This window comes from Xenia sp. Carnegie-2017, unplaced genomic scaffold (assembly GCF_021976095.1).
Source record: "Xenia sp. Carnegie-2017 unplaced genomic scaffold, XeniaSp_v1 HiC_scaffold_3, whole genome shotgun sequence".
In the NCBI taxonomy this organism is placed as follows: domain Eukaryota; kingdom Metazoa; phylum Cnidaria; class Anthozoa; order Malacalcyonacea; family Xeniidae; genus Xenia; species Xenia sp. Carnegie-2017.
Window position 1 is genome coordinate 3,911,064 of NW_025813493.1, and position 23,360 is coordinate 3,934,423.

Genomic DNA, 23,360 nt, shown 5'->3' on the forward strand with positions numbered 1-23,360 from the left:
AAAGTATTCTATCTTTCCTTTCTTGCATATATTAGCTTGCCAATTGTTTATGTATTTCAGTACGTATAGAGAAAACTAATGTACAAAACAAATACTTTTATTAAGGTATCTATTCTTGGCAGAAAGTACAGAACTTTTCTTATGGCTATGGAGCATGACTGCAAATAAACATCATATTCTTTCAGTTTCACTTCAGTCAATAGCACATGATCTAACGCTTGACTTGGCTAAAGAGAAGATTTATTGGCGAGTTTCAAACGGAAATATTTTTCTATGTTTACTACTCCCAAAATGTAATTGATTTTGGAACTTCAGGAGGTCCCATGGCAGTATTTGGGGATTTCATTTATATCATGACTAGTGTTGGACGTAGTGTCGTTAGTGTCCATAACACAACAGATCAACGTACGAGACGTAAATATTTTCTTCCTGTAAACAACGCTTATCTTGATTTGGCTGTAGCAATACACAGTATCACTCCTGACAAAAACGGTAGTTAAATATTTACTTATTTGACATAATAATCTAAGACTTGCAAAACTCCCACGCTAATGTTCATAAAATAGAAAGACGTTAAAAGTTCAAAGTTACATTGCCTTAGTAAACGGTTGTTCTTCCTTCCAAAATTATAAAAATTTGATGAACATTAAGTTCAAAGTGCAAAGTGTCTAATTTGGACATTTTGCCGTTTGTCTATTCTTATCAAACTTCTTGGGTGTTAAATTTAAGTCTTTATTGTTTCTTACATCATTTAAACAATCACTTGGGCTTGAAATCAGTCTTAAATAAAAAAAATCATGAAATTAGATTGAAAAACGTCCAAATTGAGCATGTTGTGCAGTGAGCTTAAGATTTATCAAATTTCTTAAAATTTCAGTATATTGCAAAACAGAGTTTAAACTTTTACATCTTTGGATTAAACTAGATTTGAAACTTTTCATTTTCTTTGTGCATGCTGTTCAAATTGAGGCCATTACGAAGTACTCACATGGTTTTTGAGATTAGTTTTTCATTCATTTTACTTTAAATAAACAAGGCAAAGCCATGCCAAAATATATGAGCTTTGACACATTTTGTGAGAACTACTGATGAATTGATAATTTTCTAAACATTTTTCAATTATCTAACTTCTTTAGTATATCCCTTGTAGTGTCCCAAACAGCCAGCAAATTTGTTCATACTCTGTAAATTTTCAACATTTATTTTGTTTTTACGAAATGCGCGAACACCAAAATTACCAACATTGCATAACAAACTTGCTTGCTGGGTACATCAACGTGGATACTGAGTGACAAATTGTGTTCTTTGAGGAAGAATATGTTTCGTATAAAATCCCTGGTTAATTTTATTTTTAATTTTATTGATCGATATAGCGACAAGCACTTTTCACTTTCCTTTGTGTGGATCCAACACATACTATCGTAAAATTAATGGAGCATTGAACTGCACGTGTATGGAAGGATACTTTGGAGAATGTAACTCGTGCAGGAGAGGTATGGATTTATTACTGTCTTTATCAAGATTTTTTATCACCGATCATGAATAAAGAGCATCTCTGTGCAGTTTTAAAACTTTTTTCTTTGTTGAGAATCCTGAGCTGTTCTTTGTGCTGTTGCTTATGTGCAAGGAATTTGCTGCATCTACATTTTACATGTAACCACAAAAATAAGGCTCACAGCCACACATGCAAGTTCATTATTACCAATACAATCAAGCAGGAAATCAGTAATAAATTTATGAAAAGCTTCAATATACTTAAAACTGTCTCAGCACACAACATTGAAAGTGTATGGTTCTCTAAATGACAATAGCATATGTTAACATTAACACATTTTGAGTTTCTCTACATTAAGGAGGGGGTAGGGCTAGGGTTAGGGTAAGGGTTAAGGTTAAGTTTAACACTCCTCCTGAAGTTAGTAATCTAGCCATGGCCCTGCTAACCTAGATACACCAGATTAGACAGTCTTGAGTTTATCATTGTTTGGCTTTCCTAAACTAAGAATTCTGTAATAACAAACTTTAAAAAGCATTTTGACAGACATGCTTCCAGTTCCAGACCTCCTAGAATAAGTGCACCTCATTGCTTTATAAAAGAAATAAATGATGTTTACGTGTTTGCACTGGCTTATGCAAACCTTAGAGACGTTTTGTGAGAACTTTCAAATTCTCGATCAGCTCTCAAACTCTAACTTCCCAAGGTCTCCTCGGGGATGGCATAAGCCTGTGCAAATACATTAAACAACTTTTATTTCTTAACTAAAGGCCACGTCATTGTTTATAATATTCTTAGGTTGTTGGTTTAAAATATGTCATCTGTCATTTGAGTTAACACATATGGTAAAAAAATTATGTGTAGTGCAAAAGTGCAATTGCTATTTTTCATGTAGCTATTGCTGAAAAGGATAATAAATCTTTTTAAATAAAGTTTATCAATCAATCAACAATGACAACAGCAAGCATATAAAAAGAAAGTAGACTGGAGATATAGTAAGTTTAGTATTGAATTTTCAATTGAATTACTCTTATTGCAGCATTTTCCCCTGAATTTAAGAACAATTAGTTGTTGTTACATTTCCTTATAATTTCTGACGAAAATCATCTGTGGGGGAGATCATCTCTGATCTACTACCTCCCTGAGATTCCCGTTTAATATAAAAATCTTTTAGTTTATCATTTACCATCAAGTAGGCAATCAGTTTGACATCAATGTAAAGGAAACAATATTGTCCATAGTAATATTAGTTTTGATTATATTAGCTACCCGTCAGTGGAATTTACAAAAACTTTATAAAGTCTGCCTGACCCTGACATCAAAAAATGTTGGTCAAGTGATTCTAAGAATTTTTTTGTAATAGTAGTCTCAACATTTTTGATGTATATAAGGTGATATATGATACAAATGGTGAATGATATATGATGAATGAGTATTTTTCTGTGAATTTACTGAATTTTGCCCGTATTCTAAAACTTCAATCACACTCATACTCAATGATTGCAACACAGAAATCACGCTCCTATAAAGTAATGGCAATTTAATGTATTCAACAATGGCTTGTTTTTTGCCAAAATATTTCAAATTATAGCTACGCCATGAAAATTTGCGAGGGGATTTTGAAACTTCATTCTGTGCGTGGTTAGGGATAAGCCTTTAAAAAACAGGCATTTGATACAAACGAATACAAGTATTCTATTTGTCGCCTTTGTTACCCATGCTATAATATCCCAGGCGATTACGATTGCAGAAGACGTACATGGGATTTTTGTTCGAAGATTATTTTCTATTGTAAGTTTTTATAAATGCTCTATGACAAATGTTTTACTATCAAAACTTATAAGAGAGATTCTTGCAAAATATAGACAAAAGACCGAAGCGAAGAACTTAACTACTCTATCTAAGGTAGTGGGCTACATTTTATCGGCAAATGAAGCATGTTGAAGTTCTAAAGTTCATCGTAAAAATTTTTCTTTGTATTTTTTTTTCAAGGTCGTAGTGTGGCATATTGCGAACGTTATTATATGAACAAAAAATAGGAAAAGTTTATACAAAAGTGAACTTAAATTTTTTCTTACGATGTTCATGTATGAAATTAAGAGCCTAATAGAATTTTTACTAAATTTCACGAAAATATTTCAATTCGTTTTTTCATTTATGCAAACGAAGCGATATTTTTTGATTTCCCGCAATCTGATTGGCTGCAGAACCAGGCATCTTTTTACGATACCTAAATTATGATCCAAAAGTGATATTTTCATTAATAAGTTGGTTGCAAAGTGAAATTTAAATTTCTAAAATTGATTTAAAAGCGATGTAAATTGTTCAGCGATAAAGCACAGTGTATTCAGATGAAAGTCATCATAGCAAAAGTGTAATTTACTGTACTAAGGAAGAAAAATTTGTAAGAAAAAATCCAATTTTTTTTCAATATCAAGCTGTGTCGGCTATTTTACAACGCAAATTTCTTTAAGATAAAAATAAAAAAAATATGTTATTTACCGTTTAGGTCGGTTTTAACGGAAAAGTATTTTCACAACGTCTTAAAAGCTGCGGTAAATAATATACATTTATTTTTATTTAGCGGTCCAAAGCGATATATTTTTGTTTTCCAGCAATTTGATTGGCTGCTTGAGCGGGTAGATTTTTACGCATATCTGCCTGTGGGCACAAATGATATTTTTTTGCAATGTTTTTGCTTACGAATTGAAATGTAAATTTTTAAGTATGATTTAAAAGCGATGTAAATTGTTGAACTAGTAGGCAAAATGTCTTAAGATGATATTTATCATAGCCAGAGTGAGTTTTACCATCCAGACAAAGCAAAGTTTGTAGAAAATCCAATTTTAGTCTCAACATATTTTTTCGCAATGTATTTGTTTACGAAGGGAAATGCAAATTTTATAAAATTGATTTGAAAGCGATGTAAATTGTTTAACGAGTTAGCAAGGTGTATTCAGATGAAAGTTATCGTTGCAAGAGTGCATTTTACTGTCCAGACAAAGCGAATTTTGCTGAAAAGCATCCAATTTTAGTCTCAACATTAAGTTGCAGACCTTGTGAAAATATTTTTTCCGTATCCATGGGGTATCCAATGTGGCACTGGAAACGGTCAGAATTCGACAAAAAATTATGAAATTCAGACATTAAACATATATTTTCTTAGTATATTCAGTTTATTGAGTCTATTTTTTAATTAAAAACACTAAAAAAAAACACATGAAATGCATTTGTTGACGTACTCAAAATTCGCATTTAAGCGACAGATTTTATAAATCATCGTATTATTACGCCGTTTAGATTTACCCAATGTAATCCGATTATCCTACAAAACGTAACTCGATTGCTGTTCGGAGTCCAGTTTTGCTATTACAGTAGTATACAGAGCGTTGCCGCTGGCGCACTTCACCTTGATAAAGCGTCGTTTCTAGCGCACCTCACAGTTTGAGAAGGAGTATACACAAATCTAAGCGCCCCAGCCTTAGCTCGCTTACGTACTTCTTGTAATTATGCTAGCATAATTACAGCGAAGGTCAAACCCAGGACGACGGCAGGAGCCAAAGACGGCCGGCCCACCCCGCACCTGCCCGGCCGGCCGTCGAGGTCTATTATTTAGAGAGATATACTCTCATAGAGTAATCCAAACGTTCGACAGGCATGAGGCAGGGCAAGAACAAGTGTGCGTGGTTTCTACCCAGAAAGCTCTACACATGTGGGCGAAGGTCCATAGATGAATACTGTGGTTTTCATATGAAGCGATTAAGGGAAGGCGGGCGACTTCCACAACCATATCGGAACTGTGGCGTCGGAACACAGGCAGAAACTATCCTTTGCGAGCCTGCGGTGCCGATAGGGTGCACCATAAGCTCGATTATAAACAGCAACAAGCAAGAAAGAGATTTGCTAGAGTACTCGCCGAATTAATTTCGATTTAGAGAATTATCTCGCGTAAGATATAGCACTAAAATTTGCGACACTTGAGATGAATACTGTCGAGAAACTTCTGCAACTATATGACCAAGGTGTAATCAGCGGACACGCGTTGAACGCCTCTCTTAAGTCTCTTCAACCGCCCACTGACCCGACACCCACTCTAAGAAATGTCACTCCGCCTATCCCAAAACCGCCAAAGCGCAGGCACGCCAAGCCTATTGATGATGAGATGAACGCATACATCAATGAGCTTCTGGCTGAATTTAAGCCACGACGCCCCACAAGGGCTACTCCCCTACCACATACGGAATTGAAGTGGGATGAAACGAAGGCTTTCAGCTATCATCTGAGAGCCTGGAAAATGCAGGTGCCAAAGGGGCACCCCTCCGAACGCAACGTGATGGCTATCCTCAAAAACGCCCAAATCTGCATCAAACGCAAACTCGTTGAGGAGCCATTAGCTTTACGAGGATTTAAGTTCCAGTTGGCTGTAGAGGTTGAGCTTCGGAACGATGAATCAAATGGTACTGAAGTGCTTCAAGCACTAGTGTTCCGGACAAATCAGATCACGCTGCTACAGGTGCATGAGATTCCGCAAGCCCTACATGAAGCCTTCTCAACAATCCTGGAGAGATTGGAAAAGTTCACTCGTGAAGGGTCTGGGTGGATAGTGGATCGTATCAAAACTCTCTGGCTTGACATCGCTCACTATCAGCCTTTACGCGGAGGCACATACCTTCCTCTCCCCACCGCGGTAAAGAATAAGAAGGCAATCGTCAACTTGAAAAACAAAGACGACGACTGCCTCCGCTGGTCTCTAAGGACTGCGCTTTTTCCTGCTGCTAAAGACCCGCAACGGCCGGGCAAGTATCCCACTGAAGACGGCCTTGACTTCGTGGGACTGAGCGCACCCACACCACTCTCCTAGCTCGAACAAGTAGAGCGTGAGAACGACCTTGCTATCAACGTGTACGGGTGGGAAGGCTGCGTCTTTCCTTGCAGTCTAAGCAAAGTAGAGAGAGCTCGCAAGACTGTGAATCTCTTCCTTGTCTCGGATTCGAAAAATCCTGAGAAACACCACTACACTTGGATCAAGAGCTTCAAGCGCCTTGTCAACCAGAGTGGCCACCATCAGCTGCACTTCTGTGAGCGTTGCCTTTACGGCTTCGCCAGCAGGATTTGTTGAAAGAGCATAAGATGCCGCCATTCAAAGCGACGCCGTTACCTACAATAGCAGCAGGAAGCAACTGAGCGTTAGTTCTGTTTACATGCTTATTAGAAACTGCCCCACTGGTAGCTCTACTGTCGCGGTACCAGAAAGCACTCGTGGCGGTGCTCCTGGACGAATCATCCGAATAAGTTACAAGCCGCATGATCATGTTGACAGTTGAAGCATACTGACTTATTTCTTCAACGGTCTTGTTATTAACCTGGAACTGGACCGTCTTAAACAGGCTCCAGCCACCATTTGCCAGAGCGACATTGTCGGCTGCATCATAATTGGTGCCATCGTTCTTTACCATGCGACCTCGAACTTCAAGAACGGCTCTGTGAAGCCATATAAGCTGGTAAACGTTCTCAGTGTCGATATTGATATTCTTATTATCGAAATTTGGATCGCGGGGAAGAACTCTTTTGTACTGCAGACGCTCAACAGAGTGGTCAACGATGGGCTCGTCAAAGAGTCGAAGTGCTGGGAATATCATGTCCGTAGCCATTGTTATGATAGTTTGTTGTTCGTACAGTATATATATATTATGAAAACTTTGCGTTTGCCGATCATCAGACCGATGTAGTTTAATTATTATTTCTGATATTTAGTCTGATGTGATATTTAGGCATACATTATGCCGTTACCTGACACGAGGTTGCTTAGAATACGTAAGTCTCGAGAAGTCAGCTGCTGCTTAGCAAGGCTTTCAGCGTGCGATACTAGAGCTTTTCTAGCTTCAGAAGTCCCAACCAGCTCTTTAAGTTTAGATCTAGCTTCTTTCTTTAAAAAGCAGTGCGAGAACTTTTTGCGCGCGTTTTTGCAGTACTAATACCAGCTTCAGCCCCAGCACGAGCCAATGCAGATGCACGTGATTTAGCTTTTCTTGCCACTCCTTTAACGTCTCCGTGGGCGAGATCGGCAACAAGACTGCTTACGTTTTCAGGCGAGAACTGCTCATTTGCAGTCGATATAACAGCCTCTTTGGCTGCTGTAGCCGTGTCACGAATTGCTTTTTTACCAGCCGCCACGGCCACATTCTTAATTTTTGGAGCAAACTTACAAACGCGAGATCCTAAGGCTGTAGCTGCGGACTTCCCTGCACTGAATAGCGCACACTTTGCCTTACCAGCAAGGCCCACGAGGTTTCCAATCAATAACCCCCCGACAATTTTTCGACGAACTATACCACGTCTAATCATAGGAAATATCATTTTGCCTAGTATATTATATATAGAAAATAAGCCCTTATGGGAACAGCTTCCGAATCGGAATCCGCTTATGAGCGTGTATGATCACATTTTTGGACGGATGTTTAAAGTGTAAGTTACTTGCTCCCCATTTAAATCAATCATATTTCCTGACTGATCAGTGATTTCCATTCTCACTTTAATAATAAGGCTAGTTTTTATGAGTGGTAAGTAGGTCGGTGGACTAGGACTTATTTCCAACAAACGTCCTGGTCCTCGGTTTGGAGTAAAAGATTTAATAACATCACTAGGTTTCCCGTTTACTATACTTGAATTAACAAGGGAGCAGTGAATATGGATCTTCTGTACATCTGTAATGTTAATTCGATTCTGACTTAAAGTCTTTCCTCTAGTAATATCATCTCCACCAACAGCAAACCCAAGAATAGGGCCCATGCTGTTATCTGTGTCAAAGGAAACTACAAGGTCACCTTTAATAGTAATCTCAGATTTAGATGTGGGAATATTTACTGAGAGCACAAAGGGTGGATCACGTCTTGCGGTTTCATCTTAATGTGCGAACTTCACCCACAATGCTTCCATAGCATTTTCAATAGCTTGATTGATATCGGGAATGTTGTAAGCGCCTGGGGGTATTGTGATTTTTTGCCGTTGAATTGGAGTCTGTTTAAGCTCTCCTCTCTATGCACCATCAGTATCACCATAGTTTCCATTTCTAATCTCAAACTCAAGTTGATTGTTTTTTGTAATGACATTTTTTCACGAATTGCACAAACTAGCTTCAGTAAGAGCCACTTGATATTTTTTGTTAACCTCTAAAGGTATAGGTGGCCTAAAGACAATTTGAAAGTCATTCGCTTCTCCATCGTGCGCCGCAATGGCTCTTGTTGAGTCTATCTCAATGCTAATTTCGTCTTCTAATACTCCAGCCATTATGGTTATATCGACAATGAACAATAGCTCTGTATAATATATATAAGAAGAAAATTTTTAACGCACGTATTTATTTCTAATTTCTCGCTAATAACTTTTCGATATCGCACTTTCGTCTAGCAGTTTTGTTAAAATCGCTTCAATATCGTTTTTCAACTCACGAGAGTCATTACCAGCCTCTACAGACTTGCAGGAAAGGTGAAGGCGGTCGATAAGCTCTGATCGGCTATTATAATAGTGCACTCCAGTTCCTGTTCGTGTTGTCTTAAAGAGTCGTTTGGGGCGACTTCTTTTTTCTTTTAAAACATTGTAACGTTCGAGGTTTTCTTACATAGCTCTCGGTTAGCTGGAGAAGCGGTTCTTCTTGTAGACGGGCCAATAGATTTCCCAAGAGTTTCAAAATCTACGTGGTTTATATACTCACCAGCCTCCAACCGATCAAGCAAATTTGAATTCTCTATAGCCTTCCAAGATGGTTTGTCTTTTGTTAAAATGACTAGATCATCTAGCCGTTGGGCAAGCTGCTGTTGAGTCTCCTTAACAGCTTGAGCGACTTCTTGCAACCGTTCAATTTCTTCGTGTTGGTTTTTTTTAATAGCTTCTGCTACAGATTTTTCAGCATTAACAATTGGTTCAGACGCCCTTTCAAAGAATTCTCCTTCGTGCTGTCGAGACACTTTGAAATCGACTTGGCACCGCTTGAGTTCCGCGCGGTTTTTTACAAACTCTTGGACTAATTTTTCGCGCTCTTCCATAGATGCAACTGACCTAAACATACTTGAAATTCAATCTCAAGAAAGATGAAGGTAGATAAATGTTTTTTATCTTACTATATAATAGGACAAAAAAATGGACGACCTATATGGTGTAAAGAAAAATTATAATCTACCTGAAACACAGTCGGTGCTAGCATCTATTGATTCACAATCTCAAGATAAATTACTGCATTTTACCCTGCCATCGCCTGTTTCAAGTGATACAGAGGAATCGGATGAAGAGTCACGTGATACAGAAAATCGTCTATAGATCCTCGCGAGAAGTCATGTGACTCTCATTTTAATAAGGTAAGAACGTATATGTATAAAGCCCTCAGGATTTAAGGGAGATAAAAGTAACACAGGAGCTGAGGGGGCTCTAGGAGATACGGGTACTAGAAGACCAAAGGGAGAAAAAGGTGATACAGGAGCTACAGGGGCTCATAGAGATACGGGTCTTCGAGGACCAAAAGGAGAGAAAGGTGATGAGGGTCTTAGAGGAGATGACAGAACTGATGGGACCAATGGAAGCGATAATGCGCCCGGGGCCACAGGAGCTCAAGGGCCTTAACGACCTCCAGGACCTCAGGGACCTCAAGGACCTCAAGGGCAACAAGGCATTAGAGGTCTAACATGTCCAAGAGGAGAGCCGGGGTCTACAGGGGCCGCGTGACCTCGAGGAGGCCCTCAAGGGCCTAAAGGAGATACTGGAGCCACAGGGCCTCAGGGGCCTTCAGAACGTCAAGGACCTCAAGGACAGGCAGGAGCTGATTGGCTTAAAGGAGACCAAGGAGATTAACCTGTTTTGAACTCTCCTAATGGATTTTACCCCCCAGATATGAGCGGAGTAAATGTAACTTTAGTAACGTTTCCTACTGGAAAAACACTCGAAAATAATACAATAGGATTATTAAACATTTGGTTTGAACGGTCTCAAAACGAGTGGTTCAACATTAGATCTACTGTATTTGAACAAAGTTGGGGGGCTTATGTTAGTTTCGTACATGATAACACTAACAAATTGATGTCATATGTTAGTACAATACCCCCTAACTAGACGCGAAGATATGAGGTACACTATTTAGAGTTTTCTCAATTCGAAAACAATAAATTTTCACTTTATATTTATAGTGTTTATCACTTCAGTTGTGTCTTGTCACACAAACATTAAAATGTCTAACGCAGCTGAAACTTCGGTTCATGAATTTGAATCAACAAACGATCTCTTTCGCCGAGCAGTAGAATTATACTTACGACAAAATAGAGAGAAAAATTTTAAAAAATTCCAACTAGAAGATAATTCTAGGCTGAAAAAATAGTCATATCTTCTTGGAACTATTCAGACGTAGATAAACCTACGCGTGAGGCTTTCAAAGCTTTGCTAAGTCCGGCAAAAACTACCACGCCCGTCGTGTAAAACATCATAGAAGACGTGAAAAACACAAAAAGCGACTAGAAATTGCAGTAGGTGTGTACACTCAAGTTGGTACTCCAGTCACTGGTAAAAGAGGTTCAGATTGGACTAATGCTGTGATGTGTGAAAAAGGTGAAGAAGATTCTTCTACAATCACCATCGAAACCGCTGGATTATACCGAATATCATTAAGTGGAAAATGTTTTACAAGTGCAGGAACGCTACGAGTACTTCAAACTCCTAGCAAATTACTTGTCTTAAGTGAAACAAAAACACATTGTGTTGGTTATATTAACTTTGAATGTAGCTATAGCGATTTTATAGATGTAGACTTACCTATTGATGCAACATTAGTTGTTCAAAAGATGGGAACTGCTAGAGTAATTATCACACTCACTATAGAAAGTATAATACCCGAATATTCAACGATTGTTTAATGAAGATTTGCTACACGAAGCGCTAGATGATTCCGAAGGCTTTCCTTTATTATCTAGAACTGAATAAGAACACTTCACGTTTGGCAAAGGGAGTGAACAGGCCGCCGGAGGCGTCTGAGTTTTAGTTTTGGGAGGAATTGCACTTAGAAACTGAAGTGCGTAATAGCGTATTAACGCTGGCTCGCTCATATTTCCATACGTAGCTTCCTTACCTACAGAATTTGTTATAACAGGCGGTCTACTTTCTATTACGTCATTAGGCTTAATAGGTCTGCGCTTACAGGATACCGAAGGAAGTTCAGGTGGAGCTGTATTCGTACGCTTTCTTGATGTAGATTCTAGTGGTTAAAAAGCTTCAAGGAATGAGTTTAGAGCTTTTCCACTTATAACACCCTGTTTATATATTAAGAATCTCTCTAACAGTATCCATCTCGATTCTATATAATATATAAATATTATTCTTCTAATTGTATCGTACCTATTTGTATTAGCAGCCTGGTTTGTAATTTAAGATGTTCTTCTCTTTGTCTTATTATTATATTATTCAATTTTTTCTCTCTTTTTCTTCTTTATTTTTGCTCTTGTCTTTTCATACGTACTCTTTTGGATTCACTATTCATCTTACCACGTACCCTATTAAACGCTACTTCTAAATAATAGACCCCGACAGCCAGCGGTCTTCTGCCGTTGTCCTGGGTTTGACCTTCGCTGTAATTATGCTAGCATATTTACAAGAAGTACGTAAGCGAGCTAGGGCTGGGGCGCTTAGATTTGTGTATACTCCTTCTCTAACTGTGAGGTGCGCTAGAAACGACGCTTTCTCAAGGTGAAGTGCGCCAGCGGCAACATTTTGATTTTTACAATTAACACATTTTGATTTTCTCTACATTAAGGAGGGAGTAGGGTTAGGGTTAGGGCAAGGGTTAGGGTTAGGGTAAGGGTTAAGGTTAGTTTTAACACTCCTCGTGAAGTTAGTAATCTAGCCATGGCCCTGCTAACCTAGATACACCATACTAGACAGTCTTGAGTTTTTTATTGGTTGGCTTTCGTAAACTAAGAATTCTGTAAACCCAAACTTTAAAAAGCATTTTGACAGACATGCTTCCAGACCTCCTAGAATGAGTGCACCTCAATAATATTACATCAAATGTCTTCAACCAATGGATTGTAGCTTTATGAACTTATTTCAAGAACAGACAAATATGGCTGAAGCTTACATTCCCGCGTTTTTAAAAGTCCTGTTCTCTTTAAACATAGTTTTTACTCTTTGCCATTCTAGATGAGATAAATGATCAAAATTTCAATAATATATCCTGTTGGAAACTATACGATATACTATTCAAATGCTCTATGTATAGAACTCATAAAGTAGTGAGTTTATCTCGTTCGAAATTTTAATTTATTCTATAATTTTTACACTATGAGTAACAAATCAGCTCATTTTTTTCAATCAAATATCTCGCATGCGCTTGTTTTCGGGAAATGAAAAAAAGAAACCTTTTACTGCGTTTGGTAGTTTTTTAAAGAACCGTTTTTACAATTAAATGCTAAATTGTCGTGTTGTTATGAAGTTACCAATATATTTTGAACGAAACGCGCAATTGACCGCGTTTAGCTAATGTCAACTATTACGTCACAACGACCTTTTTCCAATCGTTAGCCGTCGTTAGCTCGTCGGGCATTTTCAATACGTTATCAGTAAAGCATCAATTTTAAACCTCCATATCTTCAAAAATATTTATCCTTTGAGTATCAAACTTTGGTGAACTATTAGTTGGAGCTATACCTTTATGTAAAGTACAAAAATAACAATCCGAATTTTATGTTGTATGTGTCCTTTAAATATCTTTCAGCTAACAACAGATTGATTTCGACTACTTTGTGTGAATTAAATAAAAAGATACAAAAAAATACAGCAGTTTTCACACATCAGATGTACTGAGATTTATAAATAGCTATCACGCGCTTCAGGTGCACATGGATTTTTGAGTGATTATAGTTGGGCGATAGATTATAGATTTAAATACGATCATACGCAGCCTTGATGACGCATACAATAAATATTTGAATCCAGTATGAGTTTTGATCCGGAATGAACTCATTCCACTTTAAAAGAAATCCTTCTGCATGTTTACATGAATCCGGAATGAGTTTCGATCCGGAATGAACTCATTCCACTTTAAAAGAAATCCTACTGCATGTTTACATGAATCCGGAATGACTTTCGATCCGGAATGAACTCATTTCACTTTAAAAGAAATCCTACCGCATGTTTACATGAATCTGGAATGACTTTCGATCCGGAATGAACTCATTCCACTTTAAAAGAAATCCTACTGCATGTTTACATAAATCTGGAATGAGCTACAACTCGATCCGGATCGAGTTCATTCCGGATCGAAATTTGTTTTAACCTCATTTAATCATTCTGGAATGATATTGTGATTAATGACGAAGCACGCATGTGCTATGGATATTGTCTTCTGGCAAATTGAAGCTTGTAAGCAAATAAAGCGGCTAAATGGGCTAAAATGAGTGCGAAGAAAAACAACAAGTAGTTTCATGCAAGTGCTAAGCTGTATTAAGCATGTAAACACCCCTTATACACTCTTCAGTAGTTTTGGGCTTTGTTCCAGTAATTTAACTGCTCAAACATTTCATTGTATTTTGCAGAATAAATTACAACCCACACTCTTTGTCTTTAATGAACAGCGAATTTTTATCATTGATTCTAGTATCTTATTTTTACATGTTGTTGCACAACTTCATCATAACACCAGTTTTGTGCGACAATATATGCTCCCCTACAAAATTGTTTAGTGGAATTGTATCTGGCGAAGAAAGACGAGGCATACAAGTTTAGAAACAATAGAAAGGGCTTTTTTATTTTTCTTGATAAGTACCGGACGAGACCAATCAAGAATGTTTGCTTCTTTAAATGGGATTTCAATAACACATTCTAAGTTGCCTAAATTACACGAATTAATATCATGGATTATTTGATGGATAAGATAAAAGTCGTCAGATGATGCGATAGGCTTGGATTTATATTACTCATATTAACTTTATTCGTTAGTCGACTCTTGTCAATTGCAAGTGCTCTTCAAATTCAAACATGTTGCGAAATAAATTGATATAAATCTGGATTCATCTGGATAATCGTTAGTCGACTCTTGTCAATTGCAATGGCTCTTCAAATTTAAACATGTTGCGAAATAAATTGATATAAATCTGGATTCATCTGGATAATCGTTAGTCGACTCTTGTCAATTGCAATGGCTCTTCAAATTCAATCATGTTGTGAAATAAATTGATATAAATCTGGATTCATCTGGATAATCGTTAGTCGACTCTTGTCAATTGCAATTGTTCTTCAAATTCAATCATGTTGTGAAATAAATTCATATAAATCTGGATTCATCTGGATAATCGTTAGTCGACTCTTGTCAATTGCAATGGCTCTTCAAATTCAAACATGTTGTGAAATAAATTGATATCTGCATTATATTTTACCGAATTTATTATTGGAGAAAGTTGCTCCCTCCCCTTGCCAACGACTATAGCAGTAAGGATCTTCATTCATTTGATATAAGTGATGATATTCTTGTTGTCAATAAGATATTAATGCCAGCCAAAAGGTTTTCGTCTAATTCATTATTTATTCCAATAGTAGCAATATTAATGAGTATAGGAAATTCTGAAGCATTATTTACAAAAAGGTTACAATATTTGGATCAGCTGAAAAAACCAGTAAGCAGTGTAAAGTAGTAGAGATATTTTTCCACTAAACACAAAAGCTAAAAAGTTAACACAAGAATACGTGAAAGAAGGGGTTTATGATTTCAATTAAATATATTCACTGTGTATTCATGATAGTAGAAATACTTACTCTTAGCATCTTATATCAAGGAAATTTCGTTTGAACATTTATTTACATTAACCATTTCTCTGTTTAGACGCAAAGGAAGAAGTGGTTTCAATTTACAGCGCCAACTTTTCAGACATTCCTCCACACCGAGATCCTTACTACATCAAAGTATATCGATGTGTTATTGATAGTCATTCTTGGCAATGTGTTAAAGGCTGGCCGAAGCCAAAGTTTCAACGAGAAATCAAGATTGTTGTTCCTGATTTGCAAAACCAAACCAAGTTCTACAAATATATCGTTTATAGTCATACATCTTGCAGATGTCAAACACAAAATCCAACAGATAATTTTGATCTTCACAAAAACATGTCGTCTCATGAAAGTAAGATATTTTCCTTCTTTGATTTTTTGAAGTGTAGTTATGTCTAGACTTCAGTCTGAAAAGTTTTCCACACTAGGAGACATGTGGATGAATAATCATCAAAGTTGAATTTATCTTTTATTTTATTTCATGCCATAAAATATTTTCAGCATGCTAACTTGCCCATTATTTGTGTGTTTGCAGTTACTAAGAAAGAATTTCTTTCGGAAGTTTCAAAGAACCCATTCAACTTGAGAAGCTGTGAAAGAAGTTATTGCAACAAGCTTCATCCTCGTTTTCATGTGCATAGTAAACGTATGGAAGTTACGAGCGATAAGTTGTTCATACAGTTCCATCAATGTCTACCTGGTTGCAATGAACAAATCGACGAACTTTCCATTCCAACATTCTTGAGGACTGGTGTGAAATTTAACGAGGCGATAAGAAACAGCACATCTTGTAGCCCATACTGACTAATATATTATACTCATTAATGACAACCGACTTATCAAATTGTAAAACGATATCCATTGTTGTGATTATCGCTTCGACCATGTCGCATGTAAAGAAATAAGTGTAACCAATACTCTACTATTACATAGAAATGTAAAAATTAACTTGTCCAAGATTTAAACATTAATTATTACTAGCCCTTAATAACCGAGCGCGATGTCTCTACGACGAAATCTCGACGAAGACCGACGTTTTTTTGTTAGTAAAAAAGTTATTAGGAATAAACAGAGCTCGACTTCAAAACAATTATTTTAAATGGTGAACGAAGTGTTTTTCTCGCATTCAGCAGCGGCCCATCTTGGCGTTTCCCTGCCATCTGATGGGCTGTAGAAGCGCGGAATTTCACCATTCTGACCGTGGTACGGAATCATTTTGCTAAATACTTGAGTTCATCGAGGGTTTTTTTGCTTTGATTTTGTTTGTTTTACTATGTAAAATTATAAACCAACTTTTACTTGCAACAATGTATTATAAATGAATTTTAAGTTTTCAAAAGTAAAATTAGATTGTTTTCTTGCTCGCCATTGGACAATCCAATAATAATGGGAAAAACTCACACTATTTACCGTTTAGGTAGGTCCAGGATGGAAAAAATATTTCCCCTCGGTTTAAAAAACGTCGCCACGGGCAAATATTTCCCATCCAGCAAATAACATATATTCAGTTTTTAAATTACAAATGAGGTACCTGCAAGCGTAACATAAAACGAGATTAAATTTCGTTTTCATGCACATGCAGAACATAAAAATATTGATGCATTTATTTTATTAGAGTTACTATAGCCTGGGAAATACCTTACCCAATCAGAATTTACATTTTATATCATTATGGTTCAATAAAGCTGACATGGCAGTTGAAATTTGGATTCCATGAATGAGGTAGTTTTATAAAATCTCTCGGATAGTCGCCAAAAAACGCGTTTATCCAAAAGAAAAATTTGATGGTACGCTTGTGGTCGCAAAATTATATCCACCTTGCATGTCCAGTCGACGCGTTTCTGTAAAGATAAAAATTTAAGATAAAAAATTCTTTCACAAATATAAATATATCATTTCATGGTTGGAGAGTGGGTACGAATTTTATGCTCGGAGAGTGGGTACGATTTTTACTCTCGGAGAGTGGGTACGATTTTTGTTCCCGAGTTGAGAAGGATTGAAAACAAAAGAGTGTAGAAAGCGAAAAAGTTCGCTTTCAATCCTTCTCAACGAAATATTGTATCTAATAATAGTACAAACGAACCAACCATGAAGTAATCTTTTTACTACACGAGTATTCAAGTCTGAATTATCATGAAATTTGTCGCTGAAGACATAATTCAAAGGTTTCAAAATAATTATATAATTTGCACAAAAACACAAGTGAATTGTTTGTATAGGTAATAGTATGGTTTCAAGTGCAATTTGGAAAAAACATGCACGAGTGAGTTTTTCAATGACTATCAAAATTGCACGAGTCCGAACTGCAAACTGCTTCGCTAAAGAAAATCTACTTAAAACTTACGCCAGCCGTGGTAATTGCTTTGTTTACAATAATTTAACTTTCCCGCTTTTGAAATGTCTTATTTTGATTGGCTCCTACATCATTTCTTTGTTTGACTAACCAATTAGGAGCGCATTTTTCAAAAAGAAATTGCACTGTATTTCTTTTTCTTGCACTGTGTTTCACATTTTGCACTGGTATTTACGATCAATTGCAATGCTCTTAACCAACCAGAATTGAGAAATTTTTCATATACATTATTAAGGATGAAAATAAAAATCTCGCGCGTAGATATTCACGCGTTACGAAGATAATCTTTGGAAATGACTTCTCAGGAGGAATAATGTTTAGCACCGGTGACTTTACCAACTTCACTCTCCAAAGATATTACTGTGAGATAACTTTTATCTTGTCCATGCTGTTTTTCCCATTTATTTTAGTCTTTAGTTATATCGTAGCTCCTCCATTCATTTGCGTGCACGATTTTTACGCACATTTTCGATAAAGCTGTTGCATCACATCTACGCTAGATTGCACGAGCAGGTATTAGAATACTCCGTGTTTATCATTGTATCTTTCGAGAAGTTACGAATGTGTTCCTAACACGTGTTCCCAAAAAACCCACAAATTTAACCGATTTCACCCGGAAAAATAGTGGTCAATTAGCTAAATCCATTTTAACTGTCAAGGCTATTTTAAATTTTGTTCCCATATTATTCCATAATAGCTAGTAAAACCGCTATTTCTTTTTAATCAACCATTACTCCGACTTTTATGGCGAAACAACACTACTGAACTATTGTATAACTGTATTGTAATCATTTGTTTAGTATTTTGCCTTTGTGGAGTATTAAACTTGTTATTTAGCCGTTTTACTCACTCAAAGTCTGGCGCCGACTTTGGCAATCAGTTTGACCTATCTTGCCAAAACTACAAGTACAATCACGTACAGTACAGTAATTTTGCTGTTAACACTTACGATAAATTGAATAAAAACGAGCAAATTGCTAACCAGTATCTTAAAATGCGTTATATAGGTCGATGATCAATGTTTTTTGGTGTAAGTCGCATCCCAACAACACATAATTAATGTTGTCATGCTATTATGATATAAGAAGATACGAACTGTTAAATTCAGCGGAAATAATATTAAGCGGAACTAACTTTAAATGCTAACGTAACAGCTACACCGTTTATATAAATGTCGTTAAGTGGAAGCGATGACATCCATTATCTGTTTGCAGTATTGAGTGATACGTTTAGCCTTGTTTGATATTGAAATAATCCAAAAGATTTTTTTACTAGAACAAACCTTGCGCGCGTGATGGTCGTGTTAAAAGTCTTGCTTCTAATCTTCCTTAGAGTATTTGCAAATCAAGGTGAGTTTCCTTTACATGGTTGCCAATTATGCTTCTTCTGCTCTATGAATAAACAAGCAAACAACCTTTTTTTCGTTTAGCCACTTTGGTTGATATTCAAATCATGCAAAATAAAGTGCTTTTTATTCCATAACTAGGAACTGCTGCCGCTGCGCTTGTGAACTTCGAATATTCCACAAGATTGTGTTTGGCATTCATTTTGGCATTAAATAGTGTCGAATGTTTTAAAAACATTGGAGTGGGTAAGTTTAAATCATTTATCGTTCATCAATTCGTCCTTTTTTAAACGTCATTTCTACAAGACGACTGAAAAAATAGTTCATGTCAGGCATTTATGTAGCCATTTCAAAATGAATGAATGAAGATAAAAAAGTTACCACATTAAGTCACGCAAGCAACACTTGAGGGTTCCACAAAGTATTAGAAAATCGTGGATACAGCATCCTTCTTAAGGCGAAGCCGTCCTGCTGTCCATCCTACTGATTGCATCGCTTTAAAATTTTGCACGAAGCACGAACTCTCGAAATGTTGCGAGAACAATCTTGAGCTCTTTGTTGGCTTCAAATTTTTGCGTCGGATTTTTTTCAATCAAATATCTCGCATGCGCTTGTTTTCGGGAAATGAAAAAAAGAAACCTTTTGCTGCGTTTGGTAGTTTTTAAAGAACCGTTTTTACAATTAAATGCTAAATTGTCGTGTTGTTATGAAGTTACCAATATATTTTGAACGAAGCGCGCAATTGACCGCGTTTAGCTAATGTCAACTATTACGTCACAACGACCTTTTTCCAATCGTTAGCCGTCGTTAGCTCGTCGGGCATTTTCAATACGTTATCAGTAAAGCATCAATTTTAAACCTCCATATCTTCAAAAATATTTATCCTTTGAGTCTCAAACTTTGGTGAACTATTAGTTGGAGCTATACCTTTATGTAAAGTACAAAAATAACAATCCGAATTTTATGTTGTATGTGTCCTTTAAATATCTTTCTAGCTAACAACAGATTCATTTCGACTACTTTGTGTGAATTAAATAAAAAGATACAAAAAAATACAGCAGTTTTCACACATCAGAGGTACTGAGACTTATAAATAGCAATCACGCGCTTCAGGTGCACATGGATTTTTGAGTGATTATAGTTGGGCGATGGATTATAGATTTAAATACGATCATACGCAGCCTTGATGACGCATGCGATAAATATTTGAATCCAGTATGAGTTTTGATCCGGAATGAACTCATTCCACTTTAAAAGAAATCCTTCTGCATGTTTACATGAATCCGGAATGAGTTTCGATCCGGAATGAACTCATTCCACTTTAAAGAAATCCTACTGCATGTTTACATGAATCCGGAATGAGTTTCGATCCGGAATGAACTCATTCCACTTTAAAAGAAATCCTACTGCATGTTTACATGAATCCGGAATGACTTTCGATCCGGAATGAACTCATTTCACTTTAAAAGAAATCCTACCGCATGTTTACATGAATCTGGAATGACTTTCGATCCGGAATGAACTCATTCCACTTTAAAAGAAATCCTACTGCATGTTTACATAAATCTGGAATGAGCTACAACTCGATCCGGATCGAGTTCATTCCGGATCGAAATTTGGTTTTAACCTCATTTAATCATTCTGGAATGATATTGTGATTAATGACGAAGCACGCATGTGCTATGGATATTGTCTTCTGGCAAATTGAAGCTTGTAAGCAAATAAAGCGGCTAAATGGGCTAAAATGAGTGCGAAGAAAAACAACAAGTAGTTTCATGCAAGTGCTAAGCTGTATTAAGCATGTAAACACCCCCTTATACACTCTTCAGTAGTTTTTTGGGCTTTGTTCCAGTAATTTAACTGCTCAAACATTTCATTGTATTTTGCAGAATAAATTACAACCCACACTCTTTGTCTTTAATGAACAGCGAATTTTTATCATTGATTCTAGTATCTTATTTTTACATGTTGTTGCACAACTTCATCATAACACCAGTTTTGTGCGACAATATATGCTCCCCTACAAAATTGTTTAGTGGAATTGTATCTGGCGAAGAAAGACGAGGCATACAAGTTTAGAAACAATAGAAAGGGCTTTTTTATTTTTCTTGATAAGTACCGGACGAGACCAATCAAGAATGTTTGCTTCTTTAAATGGGATTTCAATAACACATTCTAAGTTGCCTAAATTACACGAATTAATATCATGGATTATTTGATGGATAAGATAAAAGTCGTCAGATGATGCGATAGGCTTGGATTTATATTACTCATATTAACTTTATTCGTTAGTCGACTCTTGTCAATTGCAAGTGCTCTTCAAATTCAAACATGTTGCGAAATAAATTGATATAAATCTGGATTCATCTGGATAATCGTTAGTCGACTCTTGTCAATTGCAATGGCTCTTCAAATTTAAACATGTTGCGAAATAAATTGATATAAATCTGGATTCATCTGGATAATCGTTAGTCGACTCTTGTCAATTGCAATGGCTCTTCAAATTCAATCATGTTGTGAAATAAATTGATATAAATCTGGATTCATCTGGATAATCGTTAGTCGACTCTTGTCAATTGCAATTGTTCTTCAAATTCAATCATGTTGTGAAATAAATTCATATAAATCTGGATTCATCTGGATAATCGTTAGTCGACTCTTGTCAATTGCAATGGCTCTTCAAATTCAAACATGTTGTGAAATAAATTGATATCTGCATTATATTTTACCGAATTTATTATTGGAGAAAGTTGCTCCCTCCCCTTGCCAACGACTATAGCAGTAAGGATCTTCATTCATTTGATATAAGTGATGATATTCTTGTTGTCAATAAGATATTAATGCCAGCCAAAAGGTTTTCGTCTAATTCATTATTTATTCCAATAGTAGCAATATTAATGAGTATTGGAAATTCTGAAGCATTATTGACAAAAACGTTACAATATTTGGATCAGCTGAAACAACCAGTAAGCAGTGTAAAGTAGTAGAGATATTTTTCCACTAAACACAAAAGCTAAAAAGTTAACACAAGAATACGTGAAAGAAGGGGTTTATGATTTCAATTAAATATATTCACTGTGTATTTATGATAGTAGAAACACTTATTCTCAGCATCTTATATCAAGGAAATTTCGTTTGAACATTTATTTACATTAACCATTTCTCTGTTTAGTCGCAAAGGAAGAAGTGGTTTCAATTTACAGCGCCAACTTTTCAGACATTCCTCCACACCGAGATCCTTACTACATCAAAGTATATCGATGTGTTATTGATAGTCATTCTTGGCAATGTGTTAAAGGCTGGCCGAAGCCAAAGTTTCAACGAGAAATCAAGATTGTTGTTCCTGATTTGCAAAACCAAACCAAGTTCTACAAATATATCGTTTATAATCATACATCTTGCAGATGTCAAACACAAAATCCAAAAGATAATTTTGATCTTCACAAAAACATGTCTTCTCATGAAAGTAAGATATTTTCCTTCTTTGATTTTTTGAAGTGTAGTTATGTCTAGACTTCAGTCTGAAAAGTTTTCCACACTAGGAGACATGTGGATGAATAATCATCAAAGTTGAATATATCTTTTATTTTATTTCATGCCATAAAATATTTTCAGCATGCTAACTTGCCCATTATTTGTGTTTTGCAGTTACTAAGAATGAATTTCTTTCGGAAGTTTCAAAGAACCCATTCAACTTGAGAAGCTGTGAAAGAAGTTATTGCAACAAGCTTCATCCTCGTTTTCATGTGCATAGTAAACGTATGGAAGTTACGAGCGATAAGTTGTTCATACAGTTCTATCAATGTCTACCTGGTTGCAATGAACAAATCGACGAACTTTCCATTCCAACATTCTTGAGCTCTGGTCAGACAATTAACGAGGCGATAAGAAACAGCACATCTTGTAGCCCATACTGACTAATATATTATACTCATTATTGACGACCAATTTATCAAATTGAAAAAAGATATTCATTGTTGTGATTATAGCTTTGACCGTGTCGCACGGAAAGAAATAAGTGTAGCTGATACTCTTTTATTAGATAGAAATGTAAATATCAACTTGTCCAATTTCTAAACTTTAACTATTATTAGCTCTTAAGCTAATATAGCGAGGACTCTATGAAGAAATATCGGTCCGACATTTCTTTGTTAGTAAAAAGTTATTAGAATAAACAGAGCTCGACTTCAAAACAATTGTTTTAAATTGTGTACGAAGTGTTTTTTGCTCATTCAGCAGCGGCCCATCTTGGCGTGTCCCTGCCATCTGATAGGCTGTAGAAGCGCGGAATTTCACTATTCTGACCGTGGTACGGAATCATTTTGCTAAATACTTGAGTTGAGCTAGGGTTTTTTTGCTTTGATTTTGTTTGTTTTACT

At 36.4% G+C, this 23,360-nt stretch overlaps 2 protein-coding genes across 2 annotated transcripts; both read left to right on the forward strand.

The window, feature by feature from the left end:
* Positions 1-281: 281 nt before the first annotated feature.
* On the forward strand, positions 282-16,087 carry LOC124454930. The gene is made up of 4 exons (XM_047005683.1): positions 282-492; positions 1,374-1,493; positions 15,342-15,635; positions 15,819-16,087. The coding sequence occupies exons 1-4, from the start codon at positions 324-326 to the stop codon at positions 16,085-16,087; spliced, it is 852 nt and encodes a 283-aa protein (XP_046861639.1). The 5' UTR covers positions 282-323.
* Positions 16,088-18,715: 2,628 nt separating this feature from the next.
* Positions 18,716-22,898, forward strand: LOC124454931. Its single transcript, XM_047005684.1, has 4 exons — positions 18,716-18,985; positions 19,123-19,227; positions 22,154-22,447; positions 22,630-22,898. The coding sequence occupies exons 1-4, from the start codon at positions 18,931-18,933 to the stop codon at positions 22,896-22,898; spliced, it is 723 nt and encodes a 240-aa protein (XP_046861640.1). The 5' UTR covers positions 18,716-18,930.
* Positions 22,899-23,360: the final 462 nt, after the last annotated feature.

Excerpts from the sequence above, each read along its gene's own strand:
- LOC124454930 (XM_047005683.1), top strand. The coding sequence starts at position 324 with ATGGCAGTATTTGGGGATTTCATTTATATCATGACTAGTGTTGGACGT. Across the intron at positions 1,494-15,341 it reads ATGTAACTCGTGCAGGAGAG|ACGCAAAGGAAGAAGTGGTT; the intron begins GTATGGATTTAT and ends TTCTCTGTTTAG. Across the intron at positions 15,636-15,818 it reads AAACATGTCGTCTCATGAAA|TTACTAAGAAAGAATTTCTT; the intron begins GTAAGATATTTT and ends GTGTGTTTGCAG.
- LOC124454931 (XM_047005684.1), top strand. The coding sequence starts at position 18,931 with ATGGTCGTGTTAAAAGTCTTGCTTCTAATCTTCCTTAGAGTATTTGCA. Across the intron at positions 18,986-19,122 it reads TAGAGTATTTGCAAATCAAG|GAACTGCTGCCGCTGCGCTT; the intron begins GTGAGTTTCCTT and ends TTCCATAACTAG. Across the intron at positions 19,228-22,153 it reads TTTTAAAAACATTGGAGTGG|TCGCAAAGGAAGAAGTGGTT; the intron begins GTAAGTTTAAAT and ends TTCTCTGTTTAG.